The sequence below is a fragment of the Artemia franciscana genome, chromosome 9 (genome assembly GCF_032884065.1).
Source record: "Artemia franciscana chromosome 9, ASM3288406v1, whole genome shotgun sequence".
Classification (NCBI taxonomy): domain Eukaryota; kingdom Metazoa; phylum Arthropoda; class Branchiopoda; order Anostraca; family Artemiidae; genus Artemia; species Artemia franciscana.
This window is the reverse complement of record NC_088871.1, coordinates 13,607,565-13,620,296: the sequence shown is the minus strand read 5'-3', so window position 1 is coordinate 13,620,296 and position 12,732 is coordinate 13,607,565. Positions and strand designations below refer to the sequence as shown.

Here is a 12,732-nt window from a genome sequence, read left to right as displayed (position 1 = left end):
GCTATATATTTGCACACAAGGAGGATGGGTAATGTATTTCGACTGTTTGAAGTCAGAAAACCATTCTTAGTTCATAGTATGCAGAATAATTGTACCTAACACATTTTTCTTGCAGACCCGCTATAATTTGCCCCCGCCCCTTCCTAATGTGCAAATATGTAGCCCAAATTTGTTTCAAAATTAACGAAGAAACCAGTTTGTTCTTGAGTTTTACGCGTCGTAAACTTGAGTGACGTATAATACACAAGTACCGGAATTTTTCATGGAGAGAGAGCCGGATTTCCCGGTATTATTTAAAAAAGATCCGAAATTAAATTTGAAAAAAGTTTTTTTCAGCTGAAAATAAGGAGCAACATCAAGACTTAAAACGAACAGAAATTACTGCGTATACGAATGGGGTTGCCTCCTCCTCAAGATTCGCTCTTTACGCTAATTTTTTTTAGAGTTTTTAAACAAAGCTTGTTTTTCTAATTAAGCTGACATTATATTTCAAGAATAGCCCTTAAAGAATGAGGACAAAAAGCCGACCACCAAGGAAACTATTGGCAAATTTGTAACTTAAATTCTTTTCCCCTGGGGCTTTGTGGGGTCTTTTTATATTCAAAGATATAGCTATTGGATCTTTTAAATATGATGAACAAAAAATATGATAAGGGCCTAGTTGCCCTTCAATCTCTTTGGTCCCTTGAAAAGGGCATTATAAATTTTAATTTCATCTTGAATGAGCCCTCCCACGATTTTCGACGACCACTGGATCAATACGATCACCCCTGGGCAAAAATAAATTTTTCTTCTGATCTTTCTCATGATTTTTCTTTTGGCAAAAAATACAAAATGCCACATTTTTGCAGAAAGGAGCTCGAAACTTCTACTGTAGGGTTCTCTGATACCCTGAATCTGATAGTGGGATTTTCATTAAGATTATGTGACTTTTAAGGGGTGTTTCCTACTTTTGCCGGGAATCAGGCAAATTTTTTCAGGCTTATAGCCTTTAATGGGTAGGTCTAAGCTTAATTAAACTCATAGTAATTGGAATGAGCATAATAAGCATATTCTTTTGATACATCTATTGGTATCATAATTCAGTTTTTTAGAGTTGTGTTTACTAATGAACCGGGTCGCTTACTTACAGTTCCTTGCCACGAACTGTTTGAAAATGCATAAATGAAAAAATTCAGTGGTTTAAGGAAAGCCACTTAAAAAGATTAATTTATGTAAAAATCTTATTCGCTTTGCGATCCTTATTTTCTGTTATATCATAGGTTCCCGAGAAAAATATTTTCTGCCTTTTAGTCCGTCTTGAGAACGATTTTTTAATAGTATTATTTGTTATTATTATTTTCGACTTTTAAATCTTCTCCAAGATTGAAAAGTGTTCGATCTTCTCTAAGTAACATGGCAGCAGGTAAGTGTTCTTACCAATGTTCTGTCATGACTTGTATAGTAGTTTTTGTTTTATCCTTTTTACTGTGCCCCATCGCCTGTTAACGTTGTTTTATTTGTACAAGGAGGAGGGTATAAAAGGATAACTCTGAGATTGCAGTATTGTGCTGTCATCGGAAGCGTATATATTGATAAGAGTTGGAAGTAATTGAGCATTCGAAAGTGGTCAAAAAATGGCACATCTATTACAAAAAAAAAGAGTTAATAAAAGAATGTCGAGGGTTTCGAATTTTGATTGAATTAGCGTCATCTAAAGTTTCTACGGCCGTTCACTCTGTAAGATTCATATATAAAAAAAAACATTACTAATAAGACGAGGGAGACATATCACTCGTTATCAAAGGGGGTTATTCGCGAAAGCCGTTCCTTATTGGAAGAAAGTGTCAGTCGCAAATATTCGATGAGAAGTGAAGCTGGCTTATAAGACCGATCAGTGAGAAATGGTGCGATTATCGACAAAAATATAAGTTGTTTGAAAATTCATTAAACTTCCATTGTCCAAATAAACTTTTTTCAATAAACTAGTATGAGTAATGCGTCTCAATTATGTTTCTGCAACATGTTCAAAAATGCTACCAAATTCATTTTGTAAGGTTATGTATTTAGAAAACGAAATTCTAGGCTACGAATCTCTAGGAATCTAAGCTATATAAAGCGGAATTTTTTCTTATGGTAGGCCTACCAGCTGAAATTCAGCCAGCCTATTAAACCTGCCAAGATTTCCAAAGCTTACTTTGTGCAGGTAGGATTTGACGTAAGATAATTCTTGGAAATAAAAAAATCCTGATAATTATCACATAGTAAGAATTTTCAACTTAAGTCCTATTGAATTGCAGATTAATCAAATCAAATGTAAAATTATCTTTATTTTTTAAGGAAATCGTCAGAAACTACGCTGCAAGGGTTGTTAGTACTTTTTAAACTATGTCTTTTCATATTACATGATCGACAAAGAGGCGTATCTAGTATTTTTATTGCCAATGTCGGTTTTGAGTCTCTCTCCCAGTAAAAAATAATCTTAGTTTGGCACACTCTCAGAGGCTGTACCCAGGTACGGCCGTGCCCCTTGGCCCTTAGCTACGCCACTTGGCCACTTGCGCTTTTTATGAAGACACAAGACAATGTGTTGGACATTTTTCATTTTCGGGCTTCCTAAAAACAGAATCATATTACAAAAATCAGGATAAAATGTTCAGGTGCGTACTCAGGGGGCGATGTCTTTTGGCCAATAAATTTTAGCCTGAAAAATCCAATAAACATATGTCGAATGATTAAATTATGGTTTGTTAAAAAAAATTATTCACGTATTTATGGCCTTTTTTACACACACACCCCCCCCCAAAAAAAATAAAAGTCTTTGTAGACGCCTGATCAGAATAATCTAGCATTGTGGTAATCTAGACTGATTATGGTAATCAAAACTGTCAAAGGTTCGCTTAATAACAGAGTTAAATATTTGAATTGGTTCTTCGTAATGCCTTTTGAAATCATGCGCAAAATTTATGGACAAAGTATTAATTATTAGCCAGTGTTCTTGCCAGATGACCTTTTGTTCTGAAACATCCAAATACAGGTTGATAAAAAAAGTTCCACGTGCTCTCCTGATTATTTCCAAAGAAATAGATCCACTTTTGTTAAAATTGGACATTCAAGCTTGAAGATCTGAACCCTGATTTTATGTATTTTTTTATGCTTTCAGTAAAGCGTGCAGTCTATGTTAATATATAAAAAAAAATCGAGGCTGCTGCCTACTACACTAGGTAATTCTTGTATATTTTCAGTTTAGTTTTTAATCCTTAATTCCGTCAAGAAAATGTAATTGTTTGTTTCTTCAATTCTTTTTTTCACATTAATTTCTGCTTTTTTTATTAACATAAATGTTCATAAATACCACCCCCCTCCCAAACTCACACCTCAAAATAAAAAATACCGGCATAAAAACATGCCTATTCAGGCCCCTTCCCTTTCTAGAAGACTATCAAAAGAAAAACTGAACAAAACATCAAAAATAGTGCAGCCTCATACTTTGTTTTAGAACTTAATGTTTAGAACAAAACCGAACTTAATGGCATTGAAAAGGACGGTTTTGTCCCCAGAAGCTCTATTGCCTATTAGTTCCTGCAAGTCAGAGAGCGTGCATTTCTTACAAATTAAGAAGTTACGGTATTTGAACTATTTGTTGGGAGAAGGGCTCGTGTCAAACATGCAGTAGCGCTTCAGAAGGGGTTTTTCGTCACACTTTGTTTCTGGCGAAAGCAGTGATGTCATTTTGGGCTCGGGGTCCTTGGCACCTAGATTTTTTATCCTCCTAGATTTCGAAAAAAAACTTTATTTGGGGTATCATTGAAAATGCCGTTTTTATATCATTGATAAAAATGACAAGTTTACCCCCTAAAAAATATACACCCCCTCAATTTTTCGTGAATTGACTTCATTGGTTGAGCTTTTTTTAAATTTTTTTTTTCTTCTATGTCCATGCTTCTAAACAGAATTACATGAAAAAGTATATTTTTTTTTTTGCAAGTTGAAGTAAAAAGTGACTGTCAAATATAAAACTAACACGAATCATCCTCTGTAGTGTATGTGGGGGGTTGATGTCATGTTGCTCATGGTAATTACAATGATAATCACATTGCTCTTGTGTTAGAGAATTCGTGAAAATATTCAAACTTTAGCTCAAATGAGCCGGTGGTTCATGGGAACGTTAGCCTCTCTCTCAAAAAGGATAACTTATGTTTGTTTAAGGTTGAAGCACTTATTTCCATTCAGCGTTTTCCTAGATTGAACCTCAATATTACGCTCTTTGCACTACACTTCCATTTTTATCATAATATTTCGATTTTTGAAAACTACTGTTTTTTGTTAAAACTTTTTGTTTTTTGTTAAAAGAACCATAAGAATTACCCTTCAGCAATTACATTGAACGATTAGTCCAGATATATTGCTCCATGTTAAGGAAGGCTTCACTTCTTTCGCATCGATTACAAGAATCTCTCTTGGACAGTCTGAAAATGCAAACATCGCAGTTTAATTTATAGGCTCCCTCTCCCTGTCAGCACGGAAAAAAGTGAACTACGCACTAAGATTTGGTTTTCAACTGTGATTATTACCTTATGAACGGTCCGTAATAAAATTTTGTTTAGTAAGGACTGTACTATTAGGCCCTTTGTGCCGAAACTTTTATTTTATGTGCTCTTAGTGGAACTAACCGACACTTTTCATAGGTTTGATATCTTTTATTAGTTTAAAATGGCACCATAGCTTTGCATTTCTGTTCAAATGAGCCCTCTTCCGCTATTCAACGACCACTGGTTCATTACGATTGCCTTTGGCGAAAAAAAAACTGACGCAACTGTGGACGCTCTTCTCAGAAAAGATACAAAACTATGGATTTAAATAGATAGGGGTTTAAATTCCCCGATCTAGTGTTTTCAGGAAAATTGAGCTTGATACTATAATTTTATCGAGGTCGCCTCCATTTTGACGGGCGTTTTCCCCCTTTTAAAAAAATATGTGAACTTTCTTTTGCATTTAAATTTTGATGGGAATTTTTAAACTGAATAAATTTGTACGTGTTGAATCAGCATAAACAGTAGAATTCATTTGATATGCATATTGGTATTAGGTTTTTGATTTTAGATTTTTGGTTTCTTTACTTGCATTAACAGTTGAAAATAAAGCTCGATTTTTGAATACCCACAAAATATTTTTGATTTAATGTTTCCAAATATTTTTACACTTGATACTCTTATAAAATATATCCACCGAAACCCGCTTTGAGGCTCCACAAAATGTTGAATCTCCACCACCAAAATATTTCCCCATAATTATTTTGGTTAGACTCGGTGATATATAATTTATTATAGATCACGTACATACTTGGGATTTGTTTCGAAAACAAAATCAGAAACTACCAAAATTATATGACAAAAGTCACTAATAGAAAAAAAATTGCGATTTGAAAAAAGATAGAAAAAGAAACTCGGGGACAAACACAGTCTTAAAAGTCCCTAAGTATTGCGCAAATGCTTGTTATTCATTTGTCTGACCGATGTTTACTTTATGTTTTGTTTATTGCTGCTTTTCTTAATCTTTATGTTTTGTTTTATTTTTGTAGTTTTGTGTTTTAAATCTTTTTTCTGTTCGAAGGCATGGAAAATTGATTTTTAGTTAAGCTTGAACTTTAGGGAGGATAGAAAGGGTAGAAGTCACACATACTTTGAGCAGAGCTTTTTAGCAGCTGCACTTCTAAGTTGTCGCTTGAGGCCTGGGCCCCTGAAACTAGACCTTTTATGGGTCCTATAAAGTCCATAGAAACTTTTACTTTTAGCATACTGAGATCTAATGAAATTGAAACCGATGATCCCCTTCTCCTTCCGCGAAGAATGAAAACTTAACGCTCTTGGCTTTTGAATAGCGTTGTCTATTTTGTTGTTCATTTAAGTTTAGATTTTGTATCGGACAGTTTTATTTATTAGCTTCAATCCTCCTTATCCCCTCCATAATTTACAATTACCTGTTTTATTATTCATATGAGGTTTTATTAGTCTCTCATCTCGCTTGTATTTGGCAGTTTAAGATTAAATAACACTTTCTACATAGTAATCAGTAAAATTATGTGTCATGACTGCTAATAAATTTTATAGGTTTTTGACAGAGTGAGACACAAGATTAACAGTATAAGGTTGTTTCTACAAGGAAGAAAAGCCATAAATTAGTTCCTTGCCAACAAATATATTTATCAGAATAGAAATGCATACAATGTGGCATTAATTATTATAAAACTTTATGTTTTTCTAGCTTTAAGCTGCCTGTCAGATTTTTCGCAGATCATTCTTTATTTTGAAATACTTGGCAAGGCCTGGACTGTTCCCTTAAGTTAGAGAATGTTTAATACTTTGTTTTATCAAACTGGGATTTATACCCCACCCCTATTAACTAGCATGTTGAATCATTTTCTTGAACCTGATTTCCAGCATACCATCAAAATGGCATTAGGCTCTTGAAATATATTAATTAAAAAAAAAAGTTTTCCTGAGGGAAGTAAAGAGCGAAGTTGACTTAAACGAAAAAAAAAAATAAAAAATAAATAATAAAATAAATAAATAAAAAAAAAAATAAAAAAAAAAAAATAAAAAAAAAAAAAATAACATATATTGATAAAACTAGTACTAATAAACCAACTGGTGATATTTCCCTGTTTGCAGGATTATAGAAAACCAGTGCTTTACTTTAAAATGCAAAAAAAAATAGAATTTATGGCACAGCAAAAGTCAACCATTTAAGTACATTAGTAACCACATAAAAATAATGCATTTTAGGATTGTTGTTTAATTCCTTTTTTGTCTAATTTGGCATCATTTCTGCACAAAGAGCTCAATTCAATGATTGACTGTCGGTTTGGATCAGAAAAGGACACCTTATTGTTATTTTTTAGACAAGTTCGAGGTGAAGCAATCTTGACAGTTTTAAGACTACAGACTCGCTTTAGAATTTGTATCACAGCTTAATATTTCATAACTGATAATTTTAATTGTATACTGAAAGTAACTGATATTACAGCTCCTGTAATACCTTAGGAAAAATGGGCCCTTTTCGCTTTGCATAGTCTATTGTCTTCTATCAGGACTTAAACTCAACCAAAAACATTTTTTTTACGTGGCCTTGCCTAGCAATTAAAACGTCTGGTCATTTTTGACGGTCCATTCATGCAGGCATGAGTAAAAAAGTTATTTTAGAGGAGGTGAAATATTCCGAGGTAGGGAGTCAAAATAGCACAAAAAATCGATGAATTATACGAATATAGAAATTCAAATTAAAAAAATTGGATGATTGGGGAGGGAGATACGGCTCAATAGCCCCTGTATACGCTTGAGAACAACTGAAAATCTGTTTGTTTGTCTTTTATTTGCTGTCATGCAAAAATTTGTATCTGGTGTCTCTCCAATTTCTATTTTCAAGTATACGTGTGACAATTTCCTGCAAATTTTATTTCAAAGTCAACATCAAACGTTCCTTTATACGATTAAATCAGTTTGTTTATTTGAAAAATTGTGAACTAAACTCAAAATAGTTCTTTTTTTTTTTTTTTTTTTTTTAATAAAAAAAGGATGAAGGTATGATTACAACTTGCGAGGTAAAATAGTATGGCAGTTATGGGATAAACTAAACTATGTGTGATTGTAATATCAGGTTTTCAAATGAATAAATGAGAATAAACTTGGTATCCGGAAACTTTTTCTCTGGTTCCCATGCAACCGAGCCTTCATTTAACTAAACCGCGAACCTCCGTTCATCTTAACTCCCCTGCAAATCAAAGCTCAACGGGAGTTCAGTTGAATAGGGGTTCGGTTAAATGGGTTGAATTGCAAAGAGCTCAGTTAAACGGTGGTTCAGATACATTTACAACAATTTCAATCAATACATAATGTGAATGTAGTCGTTCAGGGTTTAGTCGATTCTCTTGGTTCCCTATTTCTCAAAATACTTTTAGTTAATGTCCTTTTTCCTGTTTTGTATAAAAAAACAGATGGTGGATCTTAAAGGGGATCTCCTGTAAAAAAGAAAACAGTTGATACGTAGAAGCAATGATTTCTTGTGTCAGATTCATTATCTACGGATCTCTACTCTTGTATACTTGTTTCTCTTCTGAAAAAAAAGAGTTGCGACAGAATAGAAATGAGGAGGAAGAATAGAAAAGAATAGTCTAAACAAAATAGAGCTATCGGACTCAATTTAATTTTTCTTTAATAATTTGAAGTTAAATTAATAGGTGGTTATTTTATTCCTCTTATGACTACCAAATATAATTTGTATAACCTTTTCTTAGTACTAAGGTCCTCCAAACAATATGTGGCGCATAGGTCTTACAGCTCCATAATGCGTGGCAGCTGCGGTAACTACATCTCCACACTGGGGTATTAGCGACGCATGCTCACATAATAGAATCACGTTGGTACGTATGTCTGAATCAACCTCTCTCTCAACGCCCACATGACCTCCATTGCTACACTTAGTGCGGGTTTCTTGACTCCTCCATCCAGATGAAATACCCATTTTTGCTGTGTTTTCTTCTTTACCACTTCAAAATTATATGGCTGGCCAGTCTCCGTGTTACTGACCTTTTGTTCCCATCCAACGTTTAATGTTTGCCTGTAGAATATATTTTCAAACTCTACTAGTCTTTTCTCTTTCTTTGTATCAAGTTTCTAGAACTCGCTAACATGAAATGACATGAAGTTGCTGTTGAAGAATCACAGTTTTAGGGTCCCAGTTTTAAGAGTTGAAGAATCACAGTTTTAAGGGGATGAGGGTTCCCTAGGTTAAATCTGTTGAAGGCAGTGTCCGCCATACCTAATTTTCTTTGATCTCCTTTTTAAGTAACACTATTCAAAACAATCTACGGCAATTGTCTGATATTGTATATTTGATAGCAATCCGGCATCAATGCCCAATATGACAGCCTCTGTTCAATGTCAAGCATCCAATATCCAGTCACTGACTTTTTGTCACCACCCGACGTTTAATATCCGCCTGGAGCACAAGTTTTCGAACACTGTTAGTTTTTCCTCTGTCCTTACATTGAGTTTGTAGCACTTGCTAACATGAACTGACGTGACGTTGCTGTTTAAGAATCGCAGTTTTAAAGGAGAGGCTTCCCTGGTTTAAGTCTGTTAAAGCAGTGTTCGGCACACCTAATCTTCCAGTTAATGTCCCCTTTTAATAACACTATTGAAAAAAATGTCCGATATTGTATATCTGAAAGCAAATCTGGCATCGATGCCCAATATAACAGTCTCTGTTCAATGTCTAGCATCCAATTTCCAGTCACTGACTTTTTGTTACCACCCAATGTTTGATATCCGCCTGAAACACAAGTTTCCGAACGCTGTTAGTCTTTTGTCTGTCTTTATATTGAGTTACTAGCACTCGCTAACATGAACTGATATGACGTTGCTGCTGGAGAATCGCAGTTTTAAAGGAGAGGTTCTCCTAGTTTAAGTCTGTTAAGGGCAGTGTTTGCCACACCTATTCTTCTAATTAATTTTCTTCTTTGTAACACTCTTCAAAACAATGTCTGGTAAATGTCTTCTATTGAATAATATAGATATTACAATCAGATATTATCTGATTGTAATGCGGCATCGATGCCAAATATAAACACGTCTGTTCGATGTCCAGCATCGAATATCCAGTCACTGACGTTTTGTCACCACCCGACGTTTAATATCCGCCTGAAGCAAAAGTTTCCAAACGCTGTTAGTCTTTTCTCTGTCTTTATATTGAGTTTCTAGCACTCGCTAACACGAACTGATATAGCGTTGCTGTTGAAGAATCACCATTTTAAAGGAGAGGCTTCCCTGGTTTAAGTCTGTTAAGGGCAGTGTTTGGCACACATAATCTTTTTATTAATGCCCAGTTTTATAACACTGTTCAAAACAATGCCCGTAAATGTCCGATATTGTATATTCGACAGCCATCCGGTATTTGTTCAATATAACATTGCCCCTTTAACGTCCAGTATTAACAAGTTTGGCTCAAAATTTCATGGAGAATTTTCTATTTTCGATCTTAGACAGCCTAATCTAGGCTGCCTTGTTGGAGTCGTAAAAATTGTTTTGTTTCTACTCCTTAGATGCTTCGGGACTATTTGAGATTAGACCTGTAGACTGCAGAGAAATGATTTTCCAAGCTTTGTTAGGTTGCCAATTCATTACCGACCTGTGAAATTTTGTATTGATCGTAATATTTTGAGATCGATTGAATTTTTTGCAAAAAAAGATCTTCACGGCGAACATTCCATATTGAATTGTAAAATAGTATATACATATTAATATATGAAATGCCATATATAAGCGTTTGTGAAATAGAGTGACTAATGTTTAAATAGAGTAATTACTACTGAACTTTTAAAGGTAAGGGTTCGTCTTGTACATAAAGGCAAAGCGGATTCTGCTCTTGCCATTTGTTTAAAAATCACCCAAGGTGTGAAATCCTTACAAACCGTAATAAACCAGTTAAGATGGAGCTTAATAGAACCTTTCTCAATACCAAAGAAAAGGTAAGGTCTGCCTTTTATTTTTGGGCACAACCATGTTGTGTTCAAAGACATATTAAGCTACCAAATTCTTGGAAGGGGTTCAAAACTTCCTCCCCCCTCTAGGATGGAGAGTGGCTATGCTGCTCGCTTTCTTCCAGTAAATATATTTAAATTCATCATAGTTACAAGTGGTTCATGCACTTTAGAGGGCTAAGACGAGTTGAAAGGTTGTATTAACATAATTATATCAATTTGTTCTATTGAATCTTTCTTTTCATTTTCTAGGAGATAAGAATCAGCCAACTATAGTGCGAACATGCATTGATGTCGCTTGCAATAGCAATATTGTGGAATTTCTTACAGAACTCGGCTTCCGTCTAGAATATGAATATGTTCTAAATGGTTTCATTTTCAGAAAAGGAAAGATGAAAGCTACTGTGTCAAAGCTTTTTAGGGTAAGATTTACAATGAATTCTTGAATTATGATGGAAATTTTGGGAAAGGAAAAGTGATCTGGCTGAAGAAATTTTTTCTTTTCTTTACAATTTGCTGAACTTTTCTGACGATTTTCAGCAAGAAATTATTTAGATTATAAGGGGTGTCATCTTGGAGAGGTAAAAAATGGGGCCTTTCGGAAAGAGTGGATAAATTGGGATTCAATGATATAGTTGGATTTACAGATAATGATACCGACGTGGGGATAACGGGTAACGATGAATTTAACTTTTTTCAAGGGTCAGAATATCCTCAAAAACACTATAATAACCGGGATTAATTTCGTAAGTTAACATATGCTTAAAGTGTATTTGAAGCATAGATACTTGAAATGTGAATTATATTTGAAACGTGTTATATGTTATTAACATGAGCTTAAAGGTGTGTTTCAAAAATGAGGTATCTGAAGCTAGTAAAATCCCAACTCATTTACGACGTTGACAGAATTTTTAGAAAGAATAATTGCTATTTTAAGAAAACAGCATATGTGTTAAAAACAACAACATGGCGTAAATACATTGAAAAGGATTCATTTCCTGTATTTCATAATATGCTGCAGATATCGGAATTTTCAATGAGGAATATTGTATGATAGAAATGTCTCTAAAATTTTCAGAAGCTAAAATTCGAAAGCCTGGAATTTGGACATTAGGTGCTTGTTTATAAGGGTTGTTGAAATAGGGTCTTATCAACCATAACAACAAAGGAGTCGTTATTATTTTGCTCTAAGAGGTCTGAATTACTTTATACTTTAGAGCCTCCTGTGCCTACAGAGGCACCCAAGACGTCTGACAAGAGTCTCAAATCGTCCTTGAAGCTTGGGGCTGAGACACAATCTTCTATTCATGTCATAGGTCGTTATTGTGCGTACTAAGGAGTGTATCTTTGGGTTGCTCCTTTTAGACGGGTATTGGGTAACCAGAACAGCATTGAATTGATTCTTTGCACCTCAACCTTTGATTTCGTTTGGTTTCCAGAGAAACGGCTGACATTTTTTGTTGCTTATGAACTTGTTCGTCATCTTTAGAGTCTATTGGATGCTAAGTAGTCTATGGAGGGATGCGTTTTCAGAATACTAAATTCTCCTTTCTTATTCGTGGTTTAAATGCCATGTTTCTGATCTGTAGGTAGAATTGCTCGATCTCCAAATTATACTTAGCCTGTTGACAGTGCTGTTAGCCTGTCCAAGTTTGGCAATGAATTCTTCAGCTGCGAATTCCATGTTCTCGATGGTGCTGCCAAGATATTTGAAATTGACTAGTTGTTCCTTTCTGTTGTCGCTACATACGATGTTCATGGGTGAGCTGCTATTTTTCATGTTTCAGAAATATTATAATAGAAGTTCCCAAATTTCAATCGCCAAATGTGCTGAAAATGCATATACACAATACTAGTGGGATGATAGGTTGAGATAGCTAGGATATGTTTTACGAATGAAAGATGGCAGAAGTAGGTTGTCCTCGGTTGAAGTGGGAAAAGGTCCTAAGAAAGGATCTAAAGGCAACTGGGATTTCTCGGAATGATATAAAGAGGAAATCTTTAAACAGATTGGGATGGAGGAGGAGTGTGTGCAGATGTGTTTTCCTCTGACAGTTTTGTGCTGCAGTGAGGTTAGTTGTGGAAGAACAGGAAGATAAGTCGGCAAACCAAGATTAGAATATTTGAAGCTACAGTGATGACAGTGGTCTAACATTGTTCTTCAGTATGGGTGCTTAGAAAAGGGGATGAAGATTTGCTAGATCTTTCCAAGAGAA

The 12,732-nt window shown here is 34.7% G+C and overlaps 1 protein-coding gene across 5 annotated transcripts in view; it reads left to right on the top strand.

Moving 5' to 3' along the window:
• Positions 1 to 12,732, top strand: part of LOC136031032 (mediator of RNA polymerase II transcription subunit 18-like) — a 301,962-nt gene that overhangs the window by 262,659 nt on the left and 26,571 nt on the right. For all 5 annotated transcript variants that reach the window (XM_065710220.1, XM_065710218.1, XM_065710219.1 and 2 more), the window contains one exon: positions 10,769 to 10,938. In XM_065710220.1, the coding sequence (XP_065566292.1) occupies positions 10,769 to 10,938 (170 nt within the window). The remainder of the gene's footprint in view (positions 1 to 10,768; positions 10,939 to 12,732) is intronic.